Raw genomic sequence first — 20,260 nt, 5'->3', positions numbered from 1 at the left:
CATGGCTCAGAGGTTAGCATCAACCTTTGACCCAGGAGGTTATGGTTTAATTCCTAGGCAGGGCACATGCCCGGTTGTGAGCTCGATCCCCAGTAGGGGGCGTGCAGGAGGCAGCTGATCAATGATTCTCATCATTGATGTTTCTATCTCCTCCTCTTCCTTCCTCTCTGCAATCAATAGAAATATTTTTTAAAAAAAGAATAAAAAGAAATACAGACTGAATTTCATTTCAACAGCAGCAAAGCTCCCTCATGTTGGCCCTAATGGGTACGAGCCATCATACACACCTGTGTGACGACAACCTCAACATAAGCTAAGAATTCCAGTGCCCACTTCCACGCCTCCCAGAAACTGGACATGCTCCAAGGACAGCCTGAGCAGAGCCTGGCTCGTGGGACCTGACCTTTCTGAGAGCGGCCTGGCCTGCAGGGACCCGGGGAGGCGGACGGGCCAGGAGTGTGTGCCAGGCACAGGGCTGGCAAGGAGAAAGCTGCCTGAGCTGATGGGACCCTCATGGACTCCAGGAACCACTGGAGACTGAAGGAAAGAGCTCTCCAATATCTGCCCAGGAGCCCAAAACTCCAACAGGCACACCCAGGACTCCGACACAGAGAACACAGGCACCCCGACAGCTACAGACCCCGACGATCAGGCCTCTGGGCTGAGCAGAGGCCCACCTCCTGCCACAGGCAGCGACCTTCCTGGAGCTTGAACTTCCCTTGGTGATTCCAGTCACTGCAAACATCGGCCTGCAAATGTCACAGTAAATCCCTACTTCCTGTGAGTGACAACATGAAACACTGACAGATATAAACAACCTGTTCTAGGCACTGGGCACCAGGTATAACATAATTTTATCTGCATGTTTTCTCAAATTATAACTAACAGGCATCAAACACATCCAAGTTTAGAACCTCACCCCTGAATAGATTTTGTGGACGAAAAAAGGGGTTCTGTGGAAAGTCCCCTACCAGGGTGATCTGATCATCAATGACTAAGTGGGCAGGTCTCGGTGGGAGGTCCCAGAGTCATAACTTGAGTAAAAGGCTGATCTTTGCCTCAAGCAAGCCCTGGCCTGGGTTTCTGTGCATGTAGGTAGCACAGCTTTGAAATGAGCTGTACCCACACGAGAAAGCAGGTACATCTTGTTAACATCACGGAATGCAATCCCCGCCTTCCTTCCTCCCACCTCCTGTAATCTCCCTTGCTCCGCCCTTAATTCCAAACGTGTAAAAGAAACTGTGGAACTGCCCTCTAGGGAGCAGGGGATCTTGCTCCCTGGCAATGTCAACAGTAAATTCATAAAGACGCTCTACAGGTTCGGACGTTTCTTACATCAACGGTTTTCTAACCCGGTATCTAAACGACCTTTCTAGGATTTACGCGGCACTAGACACACACATCATAGTATCACATTTACTACAAATCAGTCACGTTTCCTCGCCGGCCTGAGGATGAACTCCCCGGGGGTGAAGGGTTGGTGAGCGCATGCCACCCAGGAAAGCTAGTGCTCAGATCTCCCCCCGTTTGGAACCTGAGACTCAGTCTCCTTCTGTGTGAACCAGTGTCTATCTTAAGACTTGAAAGAAAAGGAAAATGCCACAAAAGTCTCCTACAGAGAACGTTTCTGTCCTGTGAGTGCAAACTTGTTTGACGGCGAATACCCAGATTCCTGTGTTGAAAATAATGTTCACTTTTAGAGGCTGGGCTCACCCTTCACTGGACAAGGGGGCCCTGCAGCCAGCAGGGCCTGGGGCTCTCCTGGGTCACTTCCTGGCACGAATGAACCTTCAGTGGCTCTAGGACGAGCCTTCAATGATCAAATGCTTGTGCCTGTCACGGCAGGACAGTCGTCCCCCCTTAACCACGGTTTCCCTTTCCCTGGTTTCAGTTACCAGTGGTCAGCCATGGTCTGAATGTGTTTGGGGAAAAAATTCCTAAGTAAATTTATGAAGTAAATAATTCATAAGTTTTAAACTGCACAGTGTTCTGAGTATCGTGATAAAATCTCATTCGGGCTCAGGAGTCATCCCTTTGTCCAGCGTCTCCATGCTGTATATGCTACCATCCATTGGATCAGAGGAGGGGGGAAGAGAGAGGGAGGGAGGGCGGGCAGGCGGGCGGAAGGGAGGAAGGAGGAAGGGATGGAAGCCATAGTCACATACCTTTATTACAGTATAGTGTTATAACTGTTCTACTTTATCACTAGTCCATGTTAATCTGTGACTAGTTTACATATTAAACTTTATCGTAAGTATGCATGCCTAGGACAACAGTACTCACAGGGTTCGGTACTCTCCGAGGTTCCAGGCATCCATGGGGGTTGTATCCCCGTGGATCAAAGGGGAAGACTGTACTTCGTATACAGAAGGATCAAAAGGGCAGCCTGAGACCAACACAGGTCCAATGCCACCATTTGTATCATTGTATACATTAGAGAACCTCAATACCTAAAGGTAACATGGAAAGTTCCAAATAACCTCTATTCCACTCTACTGCACTGAACAAACTTGATAAACATAGCGTGTGGATGCTCCCTGCTCCGAAGGCTGCAAGCCGCCGGGGGGCGGGGGGCGTGAGTAGCAGTCACTGCTCCCACGGGCAAAGGCTCCTGCAGGGACAGACTCCTCCCAGAGGCCAGCACAGGCCGCGATGGACGGCGGTGCTGCACAAGGCGCTCAGAGAACTGTTGGAAATAGACACGTATCTGGCTCCATCAGGACAGAAATAAATCCATATGCAAAGTCAGTCACCCTTCTGGTTACATGAATGGGGGGGGGGGGGAGAGGTTAAACCAAAGAAAAAAGGTGATCTGTTCTCTCCATGTGCAATTTTAAGATACAGTGGTGAACAACTTAAAAGGAACTGGTAGCTTTGGCAGTTACAGAACAGTCACGGGAGGTACCGTATTGGGAACACAGTCAGTAACAGTGCAGTAACCTCGCACGGTGTTAGCCTTACCGGAGGGATGCCTTCATAAATTACATAAATGTCTAACCCCTATGCTGAACACCTGAAACTAATATGATATTGGAAAATAAAAAAGAATAAAATAAAAAAGAACTGAAGATCATGGGAAAATAAAGGAAGACGGAGTAAAAACAAAAAGCCAGGTTAGACCTGGCCGACTTACTCAGTGGATAGAGCGTCGGCCTGCGGACCAAAGGGTCCCGGGTTCGATTCCGGTCAAGGGCACACACCTGGGTTGCAGGCTCTTCCCCAGCCTGGGCCCAGGTCGGGGCACATGCAGGAGGCAACCAAACGATGTGTTTCTCTCATATCAATGTTTTTGTCTTTCTCTCTCTCTTCTCCTCTCTCTAAAAATCAATGGAAAAGTATCCTGGGGGGGAGGGGGAGCCAGGTTAGCCGACACCTGTGGCAGCTTTAGGACACCTGTGGCAGCTTCAGGCGTGGCGTGGTGTGCGGCTCTCAGCGGGTGTAGCTTCGAACGTGTCCACAGAGCTGACATTTTCTACCTTTCGGTCCTTTGCAGACCATCCCAGGTCATCATCATTCAAAAGCAAAGACACTGCCAGGATGCAGAGCACAGCACCTGCCGCCACGGTCATCTCGCCTTCCCGAGGCCCAGCCAGGGCAGCAGGAGCCTGGGAGGTGAGTGACTTGCCCAGCGCCTCACTAGACTGAGTGTGGCAGCCAAACTCAGCCTCCTCCACTGACTCAGACCCGGCTTCCTCCGCGTGGCAATGAGGTCTCCCACAAACAGAGCGCTCTCTCCTCCCACCACCATCCAAGCATTGCGCATGCAACCGGAGTCAGCTGTGCGTCAAGGCGCGGGGAGAACGCAGGAAAGAGGCAGAGGCTGTGAGAGAACCAGACTGAGGTCGCACTCAGACATCACCCTCGGTGCCCACAGGAAAAGTGGCATCAGTGCCCTGAGGATCGCGGCGGCCAGCCGTGGGGGCAGCTCGGGTGGCAGAGGGGAGGTGGGGCAGGCAGCTTCTGGCTGGCAGACAGAACTGAGGTCTCAACGTCGCAGAACAAAGCAGGAGCCACGGTGGGGGCCGCAGGCCAGGCCAGGACATTCCAGGGGTGAAGACAGGGATAAAAATCATCAAGCACCAAGACTCCTGAGTTTAAAACTAGGGTGGACTTTCCACCCATCAATTCTAAGCCTCCAGACTAACAACACGGACCCCCTTCCAAGAGTCCCTGACTGCCCTCGTTTGAAAGCTCCAGTGACAGGGAACTCCCCAGGGAGCGGGCAGGTGCTGCAGGGTGGGACAGCTCTGCTGGTGAGAGGTGATGTCCACACACCCCTCTCCCTACACACTGCACTAATCAGTGCTGAGAAACTCCTGGGTCCTCCTTATATCTGCTTCTCAAATACGGGGAGACAAGTCTGGATACTCCCAGGTTCAATTCAAGGAAGTTGGTTTCCAGAACATTCCACGAACCAGATCAGGAAAGCAGATTAGGCACCTACTCTTCAATGCAAGCGCAATCAGATTCTCAGAAGCTAGGGGTTCTTGTTTGGCAACTACAATAAGCCGAGCGCTAAGATCCAAGTATCCTGGAGCTATGATGAGCTGTGGCACGGAAGGCCCCGCCTTGCTTAAATTCTGCCACAACCCATGGAACCGAGCCAGGTTCTCAGGTAGCAGGATTGGAGTTGCAGGGAAGCAAGTTACAAATGAGCATTTTTTTGTAAGTCCACCTGGGATTTCTATTGTTTTAGAGCCCTGGCTGGTTGCCGCAGGAATGTACAAACTGGATCAGTACCCGTCGCCCCCCACCCCTCAGCTGAAGTCCTGTCTGAGTCATTCTGATCTAGTGTCCAGAGAAGGCAGGGGCTGGGGGTATTGTTCTCAGAGTCAATTCTCAAGTGTCTGACAGTTAGCGGGAAGGCTGAAAGGAGTCCTTGCCATGACAGGCACAGAGGGCGAGGGAACACAAGACTCCCAGTGAACCATCTCGAACGAATGGCCATCCACTCAAAGAAATGTGTATGCACTGGTCAGCAGCAACGGTCCTCTGAGTAAAGGGAGCCTCCGGTCCCGTGTGGAGACCAAAACGGTCACTCACTATGTCACGCAAAACCTGGGGCCTCGGGATCACAGCAGAAAGAGATCGGAAGCTGTGCACTATCTCAACAGCAGGCAGTGTGCGAGCATAGCCCTCATCTTCCCTCTCGCTCCCGCCATCTGAAACGTGCCTCTTCCACCTATCTCCATTAGGTAAGGACAGCCACGTGACCCTCCACAGGCCTCTGGCTGGTACACCCTGGTGCCCAACGAGTGAAGAGCCTTCCCATCTTCTGACATATGGGAAGGAGGCATATTTGTAATAAGCTTTGAGTCTCCACATCCATTGGTGATGTAAATACCAAAGCCAACTACAAAAATGAAAATAACAGGAGATTACAGAGAGCAAGGGGCCAAGACCGATCCTTGAATTTAGACCAGCTAAATGAAGAGGCATGCACTAACATCCTTTAAATTATAAGAGCATCTACAGGAAAGTCTTCAGTAAATTAACAGGAGAAAAGAGAGCAAATGTGAATGCCTCCATCAACTGCAATAGATGAGACATAATTTCAAAGGCAGGCACCTATATCAATACCATGGTGGACTCCAATTTGGGCTGAACCAAACCTAGACCAAAACAGCGATGGGCAGATGGTGCTTCTCTGTAGGTGATGCAAAGACAACAGATCTCCCTTCTTTTTGCTCATTTGCCTACCTTAACACCACTTCTGAGCATCATCTGAGATACAACTGCAGCTGCACACGCCCCATCTCAACCCTGTCCTCATAAACAGAACCTTCACTTGCCCATTATTTTACTCATTGTGACATCATTTTAAATTGTTATTATTTCAAATCTTTACAGAAAAAAAGCCCCAAAACCTAAAGTGAATTTCCCACAGAAAACAGAAACCTAATAAAAAAAAAATTTGTAAACTTGATGTTGGTATTAATCATATAGACCTGGGCAATAGAAATGATTTCTCGGGAGTTAACTATAGGAATCCCAACCAACTTGCTCATACAGAATCTTCTCTGTTCCATCTGTTAAGCTCCTACTGATCCTGCAAAACCCAAATCATTTTACCCCTCTGTGAGGTCTTCATTAACTCCTTCTCCTGCTCATGGATATTTGTTGCCTTGTTTTGTGTTCCCCAAGTCCTCTCATTGATTCCTCCCACAAGCATTTATCAAAAATCTATATGCCAACCACAATGCTCTGAACCCTACAGTACAAGAGGGACTTCATGCCCAAGAGGGACTCGCTATTAGAACTGGCAGACAAGAACACACCGGGACTAGCGCACCAATGGAGGTGTGCTGTGCAGTCATCCTTCCCTAAGTGTCCCCTGAAGCTGGGATTTACTAGAACTTCCTCATGTCCCCCAACAGGCTACTGACCACTGGAGACAGGATCTGGGCCCTGCTCCCGCTGCAGAACACACCACAGAAACTCAGTGTTTGTTCCTGCAACAGAAAAACAAGACGACTCAAAAACAAACGAACAAAAAAATAAAAGTAGTGCTGGTACTTTATAGTTGGGTCATATACTACCAAACAAACAGTATCTGTTAATTGTATAGCTAGCCAGACAACTGCACTGGGCCCAGGCTAAACCTGGAGAACCCCTTTAGCAGATGAATTTTGAGCATTCCTTTGGTGACAGGATAAGCTAAGTTCAGGGTGACGTGAAGAAAGACGCTAACAGGTGACTATGCGGTAACACGGGCTCTGATTGGAGAAAATAAGCACAGCAAGGCTCAACCCCAGCCTTCAGCCTCCAGTGTCTGCTCAGAGGGTGTGGCTGACCTTCAGCAGCTCTGCCTGTATCCCAAGTAGGCTCTCTGTCACCAGGGGAGCAATTCAACTTTACAGCAACAATAACAAAACTGGGTGCCCTAAACTGCTATCTATAGTCATTTATAAAAAGCAAGTGAATTCCTAAACTAGCAAGTAAATCCTTAAATACCGAGTATGTAATTAAGTCAAAATGTTTCAAATGAGAAGCTGAGTTACATTGTTTCTTTAAAACCTGTAACTCCTTTTCTCTAACAAGTCAAGTTTAAAAGTTAAGGTGTATCCAGTTATTTTAGTAATTTGGTTTCATTTAATTGCTGCTTCCTCTCTTTCTCCACTTTAGTTTTTTATTCTTTTAAACTATATAAAATAGTCAATCATGTTACAGAAATGGATACAAATCAAGGGAATCAGATTCAAGAACAAAGCCTCTCATAAAAAAATATGCTGTCAAATATCAGCTGTAAATTAGTAATCTAAAATGCTAATAAACTCAGTCAGGGCTATCAACGAATCATTTTATTGCTGTAATCAATCCTCCCAGACAGCAATAGAACACCCTAAACACACGTGCAGCTCTGGACTGGCATTGCCTTCAGCGGGTTCCAAGAGTGTTAGCAGACTGCCTGGGATACAGAAAGCGACACCCTACAATGTAATTAATCACTTATCATTCCATCCTTCTTTGTATTAACTGATACTTGTGTCAACAGACTGCCCTAATACATGTGTATCAGGTGACAGGAAATTGCCCTTGATCTGACACAGGGGCTCTCTGAAACCTCCTGCTCGGAAACAGTTATGTACCTCAGAGGACCAGCTGCCTTGGGTCTCTGGGCAGTGACTGTCATACGGGGGGTGGGCAGTGACTGTCATACGGGGGGGGGGGGGGGGGGTTAGGGAGAGAAAGAGCCTAAACAGATGTGAACCAACAGGGATTACAAAGGACAAGAGAATCATTCTGAGAAGGTAGGAGTTTCAAACCTTCCACCCCGATGCTCAGTTAAGAACATAGGAAAATCACAGGTATATGATGTGGAAGCCTGTGTGTGACTTAAAACAAGACTCCAACCATCTTGCTTCCCTAGCTGAAAGAGTGTAACAAAAGGAACACCTGCCTGATGACAATCTTCTCTAATTTCCTTTAGACTTGAAAAAACTTCAAATTTTAATACTGTGGCCAAGATTTAAAAAAACTAGTGAAACAAGGTATATATCACATCATGGGTACACAATAACTGATCTGTTATTCTGAAATCCAAAAAGGCCAAAAAAAACAACAAAAAAACCGTCTATCAGACTTCGCTAGAAATCATCAGTGTCTGATCGCTGAGTGCTGTCCGACCACACGGGCCGAGTTCTGGAGCCTGCACCACGGTACCTCGCTAAAATCCACAGCTTCCGAGTCCTGCAAACCCGCCTGGCCCCAGCTGCGGGCAAGGCCTTGGGCACCTTCAGCCTCCTGACATTCCCAGAGAAACGGGCCTGTGTCACTGTGTCTGACTGTCGCCTTCGAGATTTTTACCCTGAAGTCATAACCTCACTTAATTAGCACCTAAATTATGAAAAACTGTATCATAGGAAGCCAACATATAAAATGTGGGCAAGTATACACTAAAATGAGACCTAACAGCTGTGGGGGGTGTACCTTCTACTTGTAAGGACACTGGTCTTATAAAGATCTTAAGAACCATGACATTTCAGGCATATTAGCCAAAGGCAGGTGAAAAAGGTGGCCTTTCTGTCATTGCCTAGAACTTCAGAATAAAATGAGGTCCTGCAGTTCTGACTGTGTGTGCTGTGACCTAGTTCATCAACATTCGGTTTTTCTACACAACCCACAACCCTAGCCTCAGACCAAAGTAACTCCACCTGGAGAAGGATGGGCCAAACAAACCAAGCACCTTTCCAATTATTACTATTGTTATCTTCTACTGCCCTAGAGGGAAAAATTCCAACAAACTTCACACCTTTATATTTCAAACCTATCTACCCATTTGAACCAAAGGGAACACCCAAATGCCAGTGCTTTTACCTGGGATCAATAGATACCACAAGGGCCACCCTTATTCTACATCCTTTGTGCTTCTCCCTCGCCCTCTCCCTCTATGATGCATACTTGTCTGGAACCCAGGCGGTAATTACTGTTTTCTACAAAGCCCATGAGAGCAAAGATGCAAGCCTACTATTAGAAGGGGAACTGGGCTGCGTGCCTCAACTTCCACTGAATGTGAAGGGAAGTAGTAACTTTATACAAACCAAAGTAACTCGCAGGGTCTTTAAATATTTTCAGAGCATGTGGCAAGGGATGGGATAATGGTTGGGAGTCCAATACGGTGCCTCCTAACACAAGTTTTCCAAGGCAGGCTAAAACACAAGATGTGCAAGATAGTTCCAGGGATATAAAGTGCAGCACATATTGAGGGGATCGCTTTGTAAATTATATGGATGGCTGACCACTATGCTGCACACCTGAAACTAATCCTCCTATATAATAAAGAGCTACTATGCTAATTAGACCTGACAGCGGAACAACCAGTGGGGTGGGGGGTGGGGGAGGTGGCGCGAGATCGATTGCCCCTCAGAGGGTGGCGACAGCCAGGGCTGTAAGGGCCGAGTCCCTTGCGTGAATTTTGTGCATCAGGCCTCTAGTATAAAATAATACTGAATGTCAATTGTAATTGAAGAAAGACTTTGGGGTGAAAAGTACGGGCCACACCATTGACCCTGATCATTTAAGGCCATCATTGACCAAGTTTCACCTGCAGACAAATAACGCTTCAAGGCAAGACTCCTGGTACATCTGGACATGGATGGTGTGGATTACACAACCACATATGGGTAAACGATTCATGCGCCATGCTTCAAATTGTTGGGAAAATAATAAAGTAATACTGCTTAAAAACAAAATCCAGCAAGTTAAACTAATGCCAGGCTGGCAATAGGTACATTATACTGTATCCTCACTAAGAACAATATCAGATTTTAACACAATTGCACATTCAACTTCTTGGTTTCAAATGTCCTCACATTTGGAGGATCATCGGAAGCATATCAGAAGGTGACATTATTTGTCTTCACTTAAAAATACTAATGTCGCCCTAACTGGTTTGGCTCAGTGGATAGAGCGTTGACCTGCGGACTGAAAGGTCCCAGTTCGAGTCCTGTCAAGAGCATGTACCTTGGTTGTGGGCACATCCCCAGTAGGAGGTGTGCAGGAGGCAGCTGATCGATGTTTCTCCCTCATGGATGTTTCTAACTCTATTCCTCTCCCTTCCTCTCTGTTAAAAAAATCAATAAAATATATATTTTTAAAAAATACTAATGTCAAGAGCAGCAATTTCTTTGCATTGTCTGGTTTTACTACACCCCCAGGCAGTCAGGTAACTGGTGACCTACAGGAGGAAGGTGAGTTGGCAGCGGAAAGTCTCTAACCAAAGGCTGCCACACTGCAGCGTTTTACCAGCCTTACCTGTAGCAGCAGCAGCAGCAGCAGCAGCAGCAGCAGCAGCGCTGTACTGATGGCCTACTGACCTCTCAGTGGGGAAGTGCATGGGGACCGGATCTTGAGACCTCCCCCACCCGACCATCCCCCACCCCACCATCCCCCACCCCGACCATCCCCCACCCCAACCCTTGGGAGAGGCTCCCTGGCCCACCCCGCCTCCTCCTGCAGAGTGATGCCCAGGCATGTGGAGAGAAGGGGTCTGTGTTTTGCAGGTTCTGAAAGGTTTTGACCACCCAACACTATCAGAGGCTACCCGATTCTTGCACCAGAATATTATCACACCTCCTGGGAGCCTTCCCTGCAGGTCCTAGTCAGAGGGCCTCAGAGAGCAGAGGACAGGCTCCAGGCTGATTTCCCTGCCTGCATACCAGAGATCACGCCCAGGAAGAAGAATCCTGTGGCACAGGCGCTTTCCTCCTAACACACCTACTGGTGGGGAGGCCAGGGAGAGGAGCCTACATCCCTGACCAAGCACAACAGGTAAGAGCTGGCCAACAGCCGAGGCCACAGCACAGGACCCACAGTACCACCTCCAGGCAGCCCTGAGGAGGACACCAGGCTTGGTGGTGGAGTAAGATGTCAACAGAGGAAAGCTGCTTCTCCCCGCCAGGCGTGCCACCTGTGCGGCAGCCTCGGCCCAAGGCCTGGCCTCCTGGAGCAGCCCACAGGTATCCCAGGTGGCAGCAAGCTGCCAGCTCCCTGGGCCTGAGGAGAGGCCTGAGCCAGCACCGCGGGAGAAGGGCGCCACTTGGCAAGGTGATTTCTCCTGAGACAGGCTCACAGGGGCTTAGATCACAAGCCCTGAACGGCGCCACCACACGCAGGTGGAAGCAAGGCCAGTCAAGAATGTCCAGACGCCGCAGAATTATTACTGGGGGTCACTGCAGTACCCGGGTTCGCGTCCTGCACAACCACATGCGGCGGGTGACCTGAGAGGGCAGGTCCCTTAGCTGCCCTCCAGTCCCAGCGCACTCTGCTGAGCAGGCCCGCCGCGGGGCCCGAAGGTTCCCACCACTGCCCTCCCATCCCGGCCGCACTGCCCACCTCTGCGCGGGGACCCCTCGATGCTCTCGGCGCTGGATGAGTGCGCGTCGGCCGGGGCGCGTCGCAGGCTGAAGTAGCCACGGGGTCGCAAGGAGCCGCTCCGCGGGGAGGGCCCGCCGCTGGGTGCGCCGTCCCTGCGCGCGAAGATGCCGCTGAAGAAGCGCAGCAGCCTGTGCTCCGAGACCGCGCTGGGGCCGGTGGCCGCGGCCCGCGCGCGCTCCAGCCGCTGCAGGTCGCTGTTGTCCAGCGTGCGGTTCTTGCTCTTGCTGCGCTCCCAGCGCTCCAAGTCCGAGAGCGCATCGTTTTTGCTGAGCACCTCGCCTACGTCCAGAGTGTTGCGTTTCTCCGAGGAGGGCTGCGCGGCGGCCGCGGGCTCGGGGACGACCCCGGGGTCGGCCACAGTCTCGCCGCCCGGCGCCCAGGCCAGGCTCGCAGAGCTGCTGTGGCGCCTCCCGCGGCCCGGGGCCCGTTCCCGCGGGGCCTCGGGCCCGCTCCAGTGCCTGAAGCTGAGGCTCCGCCGCAGGGGCGCGGCCCGGACCCCCTCCACGTCGGGGCTGCCGGGCGTAGGCGACCTGGGTTCCTGCTCCACGGCCGGGGGACTGCCGGCCAGGTCCGTGGGCTCCGTGCCGCGTGTGCACGGCCGAAGCCGCCCCAGCTCCAGCTGCCCGGTGCTGCGGGTGCGGTAGGTGCGGACGTCCCAGGCGCGCGGCCGGCAGCCCTCTGGGTCCTCAGTGGCCGCCGCAGCATCCTCTGCCTCCTCCTCCTCCACCAGCCGCCCGGGCGCGTCCGGGGAGCGCCCGGGCCGGAGCTTCCGAGTGGGACGCGGGTCGGGACCACCCGGGCCCGGGGCGGCCAGCTGCTCCTTCCTGACCATGGTCACGGAGATGCGGTAAACGGTCTTCCTGGGGGGCGTCCCGCGCGGCATCGTGTCCGCGGGCGGAGACGCGGGCTCGCCGCTGACGTCCAGCAGGTACATGTCGCCCGGGGCCGCAGCCGCCGCGCCGCCCGCCGGGGCTCCTCTGCATCCAGCGCCGCGGGCCGGGACGCGCGATCGGGCAGTCGCCGGGCGAGGCGGAGCGAGCGGGCGCGCGGGGAGAGGGCCCACGCCCCCTGCTCGCCGCGAGGGCCGCGCTTAAGCTGCAGGGATGGCGCCCCTGGCGCCCGCCGGCCCGTGCGCCGCGCGGCACGAGTGCGGGGGTCCGGGTCCCAGGCGCCCAGCCATGGGCCCGCGGGGCGGGTGGGCGGAGCGGCGGGAGGGCGGGCAGTCAGAAGCCGGGACGGTCTGGCCGGCAGGTGCGGCCGCGGCGCGCAGGGCCCGGGGCGGGCGGCGGCGCCCGCGGCTTCATTGTCTAAGGCGTGCGGCCGGCTCGCATCTTCGGGCCTTTTTTGCACAGTTCGGCGACTCCGGAGCCTGCGCCGCTCCCAGGGCCCGAGACGCGCAGGCAGCTGCGCCGCCGCGGCCTAGGGGCGGGAGGGCGGCGGTTTAAAATGGAAACGCGCTCCCGGGCGGGGCGGGCGGGGCGGGCGGGCGGGCGCCGACGTGCAGTGACCGTGGGCCGCGCGCTCAGCCGGCCGCCAGGTCCCGGGAGCGCGGCGGCGGCGGCGGCGGCGGGAGCGCGGTTCGGCGGGCAGGCCGAAGCACCGGGGTGGATCGCGGCCGCGCGGACCGGAGCCTCCAGGGGTCCACCTGATGCCCTGCCTGAACACTAACCTGACACCAACACTCTGAACTTGGCTGCAAAAATGGATCCTCTCTCATCTGCTGCTGGTTTATGAAGCATCTCCCCTAACCACGGTGTTTGACAAGATCGTGACTCAAATCAGAAAGACTGCTAGTTGATGGCATTTATTTGTTAAAAAAGGTATTTTAGGTACCTCTAACTTTGCACGGGAACACGTGCACTCCCAGGAAGGAGAGAACAAAGAGGGTTGACGATGGCAGCTCTGAGATGGCTTCACTCCTAGTATTTCCCAGTGTGTGCGGAAAGGCTCTGGACAGGTAGGCACTTGCTACCTGCACAACAGGCAGGAGAAGACAGTGGTTAAGAGCAGGAAGAAGCCTTGCCTGTCCTGGCCAGGCTTGTCCACTTCCTGGCCACCTCCGTTTTTACACCTGTCAAATGGCAATGAAGGAAATGTACCTGAATGTGAGCACTCTTGTGAGGACTAACTTCGCTAAGGAACTGTGTGCTGGGCACTCTGTTTACCATTAAATTAAGCACCCATTTACCATTAATATGAACACTTTCTCTTCCATCAAACCTCCCACTTGCCAGCTCTTGGCTCTATAATCGTGGTTCCTGACACTACCCGATGCAGCGCAGCACGGGGTTCACACATAGCTGACCAGAGTCTTGGTTCATGATGTCTTGAACAGAGAGATTTCAGGCTGCTTGTTCAAGTTTCAGAAGGAAAATGTCATAAATACAATTTCGACCAATCAGACGGGAGGCTCCACGGCCTTCTCTGGGCGGAGACATGCTAAAGGTGGTGCAGGGGCTGCTTCTAGGGACAGTGCTCCTGGCCAGGCGGTCCTCCAGGTTCCAGGCCCGTCTGCAGGGGCTGCTTGCCCTTCTCTCATCAGGCAGTGAGTATGGGGCACCTGTCATGCTCATGGCACTGAAAGAACAGAGAGAGGAGTCGTGAGGTCTCTTATGAAGGAGGGTATGACCTAGGAAACCTGGATTTCACCTCAGAGTGAAATGAAATATTCAGATTGAATCAGATAAATCAGAAAGACTGCTAGTTGATTCCATTTATTTACTTAAAAGGGCAGGGAGAATACTCTGTATGACTCCTTAATGATGGGTACATGCCATTATGCATTTGTCCAAACCCACAGAATGTGTACCACCAAGAGTGAGCCCCAGCCCTGGCTGGTGTGGCTCGGTGGATAGAGTGTCGGCCTGCGGACTGAAGGGTCCTGGGTTTGATTCTGGTCAGGGGCACATTCCTGGGTTGCAGGCTCAATCCCCAGTAGGGGGCATGCAGGCGGCAGACAATCAATGATTCTCATGATTGATGTTTCTATCTCTCTTTCCCTCTACCTTCCTCTCTGAAATAAAAATATATTTTTTTTAAAAAAGAGTGAACCCTAATGTACCCTATGGGCTCTGGGTGATCGTGATGAGTCCATGTAGGCTCATCCACTGTAACAAATGCAGCATCTGGAGGAGGATGTTGATAATGGGGGAGTCCGTGTATGTGTGGAGGCCCGGGGTACATGGGAAATCTGTGTGCCTTTGGGGCAGTATTGCCGCAAACCCAAAAATGCTCTTAAAAATAAAGTCTGTTAAAAAAAACACACACACACCCCAACACTCTAAAGCACATCTGACCACCCTCAGTGGCTGTACCTCACCAACATGATTCCTACCCACAGGGTCTTAAGCTCTGTCCACCAGCCTCCGGCACCCAAAGGTTCAGGAGCAATGCCTCTAACATGTCCTCAAGGCAAAGTGGGGACGCCGGGACAGATGGGTCTTACCTTTTAAACTTCAATAAAAAGCCCTCATTGTTTAGACCCAAGAACCACCAACTTCAGGAGCAGGAGCCAGGCAGATGAGGTTTCTAGAGCCCATCAAGTTAGGGGGATGCGGAGGCTCAGAGAGGGTGGGCCCTTTCCCGCAGGCTACACAGCTATTCGCTGAGAGCTGAACCCAGGGTCTAGGAATCACACTGCCTATACCCATTCCCATGCTGCGATGTCATTTCCGTTGTCTCAGGAAGTGTCAGCATTCTGCTTTCTTGGCAATGAAGAGAGGAGCAAATGTGTGACTGTGATTGAACTTGACATTAGTGGAACAAATGAGACTTGAACATCTCAGTAAGTTTTCATTTATTTACTCATTTTTCTGTTTGTTCCTTTATTCATTATTGCAACGCTAAGCAGTAAGAAGGTGGGGCCTCCGTCCCTAAAGAATTCACAAACTCATGAAAAATGATGCAGCTTTCAAGGCCAAGTGATTTAACATGAAAAAACAGAGAGGAGGACACTGATTAGGTGAGGGCACAGTAGCCGGCTCTCTTTCTAACAGAAGAGCACCACTAAGATTGGCCAAAGCCATGTTACAACTGCAGCTGTAGAGACTTAAAGGCCAACCCAGGTTGTAAGCAGAAAAACTGGTGCTCAGCAATGCTGAGAGGCGGGGAGCTCTGTGAGGGGCAATGGTGGGACCAGAATTAAGAGTTCCCACATGCCCTGGGGCCCATTCCCACTATGAGACCACAGTAACAACTATTGAGATAATTTTAATATGAAATTAGTTGGCCCATAGCAAGATATATATAATACATATGTTATCTGAGGCATTCAGAGCCCAAGGTAAAAAAATAAAACAGTATTCCTTCAGAGCCCAAATAATGAACCGCTGCTAGTGTCTTCCAATTAGTGCATGGTTGTCCAAACTCCAGCCCAGGTTTTGCACTTAGCCGTAGGAGGATGCAGCCTGCAGAGTAGAAGATTCCATTCCATCCACCTTAGATGACACTGAATCTTAGAAGACACTGAAGGAGGGAACCTCTTCCAGCCACAGCCCCGTGTGCCTGGCCACTATGTTGTAGTGTCTCCCACCTTGCAAAGAAGCACTGATTTTTCTCCCCCAATCGTCATAATTCCACATTAGACCCCAGTGTCTAGACTGAAAATCCTGGAGAACCGCCTCTCCCTACTGCCCTGGATACATGGGCTCTTCCGATGCACAGAATCAGAGGCTCAGACAGAACCTGTCACTCCAAATCCCCTTTACACAACCAGACCTGCCTTTAAGTAAAAATAATCCCACTATATATGTTCAAACGGCATTATGCTTTATTTCCCTGCTGCCTTTTAAATGGGACCCTCTAGACCAGCGGTTCTCAACCTGTGGGTCGCGACCCCTTTGGGGGTCGAACAACCCTTTCACAGGGGTCGCCTAAGACCATCGGAAAACACATATATAATTACATATTGTTTTTGTGATTAATCACTATGCTTTAATTATGTTCAATTTGTAACAATGAAAATACATCCTATATATCAGATATTTACATTATGATTCATAACAGTAGCAAAATTACAGTTATAAAGTAGCAACGACAATGATTTTACGGTTGGGGGTCACCACATGAGGAACTGTATTAAAGGGTCGCGGCATTAGGAAGGTTGAGAACCACTGCTCTAGGGTCTAGAGACCATCTAATTTTTCCATGCGATGGAATATATCACCATGTTGGCAAAAAAAGCCTGCAGTTGGTCTCCCTGCCTCATCCACACCAAAGAGCAGGCGGCAGGCCACAGTGCTGCTGGGACCCCATGGTGGAGGGGAGGAAGGACTGCAGAGGGGTCCAGGACAGGGATCAGCCTGTTTCCTCCCGTTCACCACCCTGGCAGCTGGCTTCGCTCTCCCAGTTCCAAGTTTATGAGCTCCTTTGGCCACCCTTCCATGACTTCCCTGTTCTGTGCCATTTCTAACTGCCTATAAATTCAACACCCTGCACAAGAATGCTATTTCACAAGTGTTACTACAGCTGATAAGCCTTATTTAAAGGAAACCACGGGTAGTCAGCAGAGTCAAATGCAACTCAACCTGACTTCCAATAACAGAGCTCAGTTACTAATCATGCTTGCAGTATCAGCAGAACCCAGCCTGTGGGCAACAGGAAGCTGCCAAGCAGTGGCTTTCCCTGGCCCCTGCAGGTCCATCCAGGAACCATCAAAGAGCCCCTCCTCCAGGTCAGCCCCCCCCCCTCCCCACCCCACCCCCCCGGAAAGGTTACTGTTAGGCATCGGGATGACTGACAGATACTGTAAGAAGCAAAGAGAGCCCTTGCCGGTGTTCTTAGTGATTAGACTGCAGCGGTTCTCAACCTGTGGGTCGCGACCCCTTTGGCAGTCGAATGACCCTTTCACAGGGGTCGCCTAAGACCATCCTGCATATCAGATATTTACATTATGATTCATAACAGTAGCAACATTACAGTTATGAAGTCGCAACGAAAATAATTTTATGGTTGGGTCACAACATGAGGAACTGTATTAAAGGGCCAGAAGGTTGAGAACCACTGGGTTAGAGCGCCAGCCGGTTCACCCAAGGGTCACAGGTCCATCCCTGGCCTTGGCCAGGGTGTGTGCAGGAGGCAACCAATCAACGTGTCTCTCTCACATCGATGTTTCTCTCTCTCTCCCTCTCTCCCTCCCTCCCTCCCTCCCTCCCTCCCTCCCTCCCTCCCTCCCTCCCTTCTACTCTATCTAAAAATTAATGGAAAAATATCCTCGGGAGAGGATTTTTTAAAAAAAGCAAAAAGAAATATATTTATGTTTCACGAGCAGTTTCATGTGTTACCTCTTGGCATGAGCCTCGGTGGGATCATTTCAGGAGGAAAGTGTTCTGAGCTCAGCTCTGCGAACCGACAACCCTCCTGCAATCGCCCAGCCTGGGCTGAACTCACTGCGGGCCCATTTTTCTCATTTCATAAACTGGAAGCCACAAGTGGAAGAGTAAAAGAGGAAAGGACTTGACCCTAGTCTCTGAGTCACCGGAGGACAAGTGTGGGTCTGGGGCCAGGACATGCTGACCCAGCAGGAAGGAACGCCGGGAGGTCCTCTGAGCACCCGCATCCCGCCTGCTTTTCCTCAGGACAGCAGTGCAGTCCCCACCCACCGGCCACAGGGCTGCGTGTCGTGTACAGAGACACAGGCATCACAGGCAGCACCCACCCTCCGCACCTTTTCCGTTCACGGTGTGCTCTAGGCGCAATGAGACTAACAGCAGGTCAGCACTATTTGTCAAAACCCAATCTGGTTTGACCCAGATTAGAAAGAAGAAAAGGTCTCGTTGGTCCACTTCCTGTCCAGAGGCATCCCTGGATCTGAGGATCAGGCAGTGTTGTAGAGAGGCCAGGGCGCTGGGTGACTGCGGGTGGGGTGGGCAGCGAAGGAATCAAAGATCCACCCGCAGCAGTACCTGGCGTCCAGCTCAGTGTCCCGCCCACAACGGTCATCTCTGGGCTGTCTTCCCAGGGATTCCTAGAGGACAGACAGCACTACGAGGTGCTGACAGCAGTGCACCCTGAGTGGGGCAGCGGCGTGGTGCTCACACATCACCCGCCAGGCCGATGGGGAATGCTGCCCCAACAGTCAGTGGACTGGCAATATTTCAGCAAGAGGCCCACCTGCTTCGACAGTCTCCCATTGTCCAGCAGGTAGACAGTGGTGTGAACTGCCCTGACCCCGCCCAGAGCACTCTGCACAATGACAGGGTGCTGGGATGGGGGTGGGAGTGGGGCTGTGTCACAAACAACATCTAGGAAAAAGTGTTATATAAAAAAGAGGTAGATAAGAGGCAGACAGAAAATTATTATTTCTCACCAAAATACTGAAAAATGTCTTCAGAAAGGGAGGTGGGATTTGGCCTTCATCCAGAGCAAGACATCTCTACCTCACACCGTGGACATGCAAAGCTGGATCACTCCTTGTCAGGGGTTGTTCTGTGCCAAAAATGTGTGGTCATTGCCAAATAGCTCCGGGCCGGGCGGGGGGGGAGGGGGGGGGATGCCACCAGTAGAGAAGCACTACTTCAAAGGGACAGGCAAGACACGCGTGGGAAGGGGCGCGTGGTTCTCCCGTCCTTACATTAACTTCCCACTTTTTCATTTTTTTAATGCAAACATTCCTTGAATCCCTGACTCTGAATATATTCATAAAAAGTTCCCAAAGGTCTCCCAGTGAAAAGAGAAGCAATTATTTCCAGGAATCCCTCCCAAAACAGGAAGAACCGCTATCATGATAGATGAGAATGCTGTGGGTCCTCACTCCATGACAGACACATCACCAATGACATTTAGTGTAAGAGTCTCACGAACGTGAATGCTGGAAGGAAAAAAAATTAAGTTTTGCCACCATTAAATCTTTAAAATCTAAAGCAGCATGTTACCTTCAATTAGAAAATGTCCTATGTACGGTGCATGAAGGTTTTGAGCATGAGCCCCCTGTGGAGGAGACAAAGCACCGAGAACACGTGTGACCTCAGCTAAGCTCGCTGGGTCACCTTCCAGGAGCCCCGGCAGGGACCTGGGCTCTGGTATGGACAGGCCAATGGGCCCAGGGCTGGAGCTGCCTATCACACCATCCCCTCCCTTATCACTCCTGCAGTAGGTCAGGGGCATGACTCCATCCTCTGCAAATGTGAACAGCCATGTAAATTACTGCAAGCTGGGGTTTAACAAAACCCACCTATATATATAAAAGCATAATACACGAATTGTCCGCTCGGGAGTTCAACCAGGAGAGCAGGAGTTTGATCGCTTGCTATGACGTACGCTGACCACCAGGGGGCGGGGCGGGCAACCAGTGGCAGCGGCAGGGGACTGAGGGAGCAAGGGAAGGAGAAGGCAGAGAGGCAGGGAGGCCAGGCAGAGAGACCCTACCCTGCACGGATTTCGTGCACCAGGCCTCTAGTTTTCAGATAAAGAAGCTGACTGCGTGGGAGCCACCTGGCAAGGCCACAGTGGGATCAGAGAAATTCTAGCCCCGTCTTCTTTCCTGCACACACCTGGTACCGTGAGCCAATAGGAAGCATCTATACCAGGGGTGGGCAAACTTTTTGACTCGAGGGCCACATTGGGTTCTTAAACTGGACCGGAGGGCCGGAACAAAAGCATGGATGGAGTGTTTGTGTGAACTAATATAAATTCAAAGTAAACATCATTACATAAAAGGGTACGGTCTTTTTTTTTTTTTTTTTTTTTTTTAGTTTTATTCATTTCAAACAGGCCGGATCCGGCCCACGGGCCGTAGTTTGCCCACGGCTAGTCTACACCCATACTGAGACTTCATAATGCACTTAAGTATGCCAATGAGAAGTTCTGATTTTTAAAAAATATGTTTTATTTCAGAGAGGAAAGGAGAGGGAGACAGAGATAGAAACATCAATGATATAAGATAATC

General features: G+C 51.3%; 1 protein-coding gene across 9 annotated transcripts in view; it reads right to left on the bottom strand.

Moving 5' to 3' along the window:
• AGAP1 (ArfGAP with GTPase domain, ankyrin repeat and PH domain 1) overlaps positions 1–20,260 on the bottom strand; it is a 409,239-nt gene that overhangs the window by 281,904 nt on the left and 107,075 nt on the right. For 2 of the 9 annotated variants that reach the window (XM_059703628.1, XM_059703627.1), the window contains exon 1: positions 11,335–12,806. The exons of 4 other annotated variants lie outside the window; for them this stretch is intronic. In XM_059703628.1, coding sequence (XP_059559611.1) covers positions 11,335–12,310 — 976 coding nt within the window. In that variant the 5' untranslated portion in view covers positions 12,311–12,806. Of the gene's footprint in view, positions 1–11,334; positions 12,812–20,260 lie in introns of those variants that run through there. 3 more of the 9 variants (XM_059703630.1, XM_059703629.1, XM_059703626.1) reach the window with 3 other exon arrangements.

The sequence above is a fragment of the Myotis daubentonii genome, chromosome 7 (assembly GCF_963259705.1).
Source record: "Myotis daubentonii chromosome 7, mMyoDau2.1, whole genome shotgun sequence".
Classification (NCBI taxonomy): domain Eukaryota; kingdom Metazoa; phylum Chordata; class Mammalia; order Chiroptera; family Vespertilionidae; genus Myotis; species Myotis daubentonii.
The sequence above is the reverse complement of the archived record's forward strand: the minus strand, read 5'-3'. Positions and strand labels throughout refer to the sequence as shown.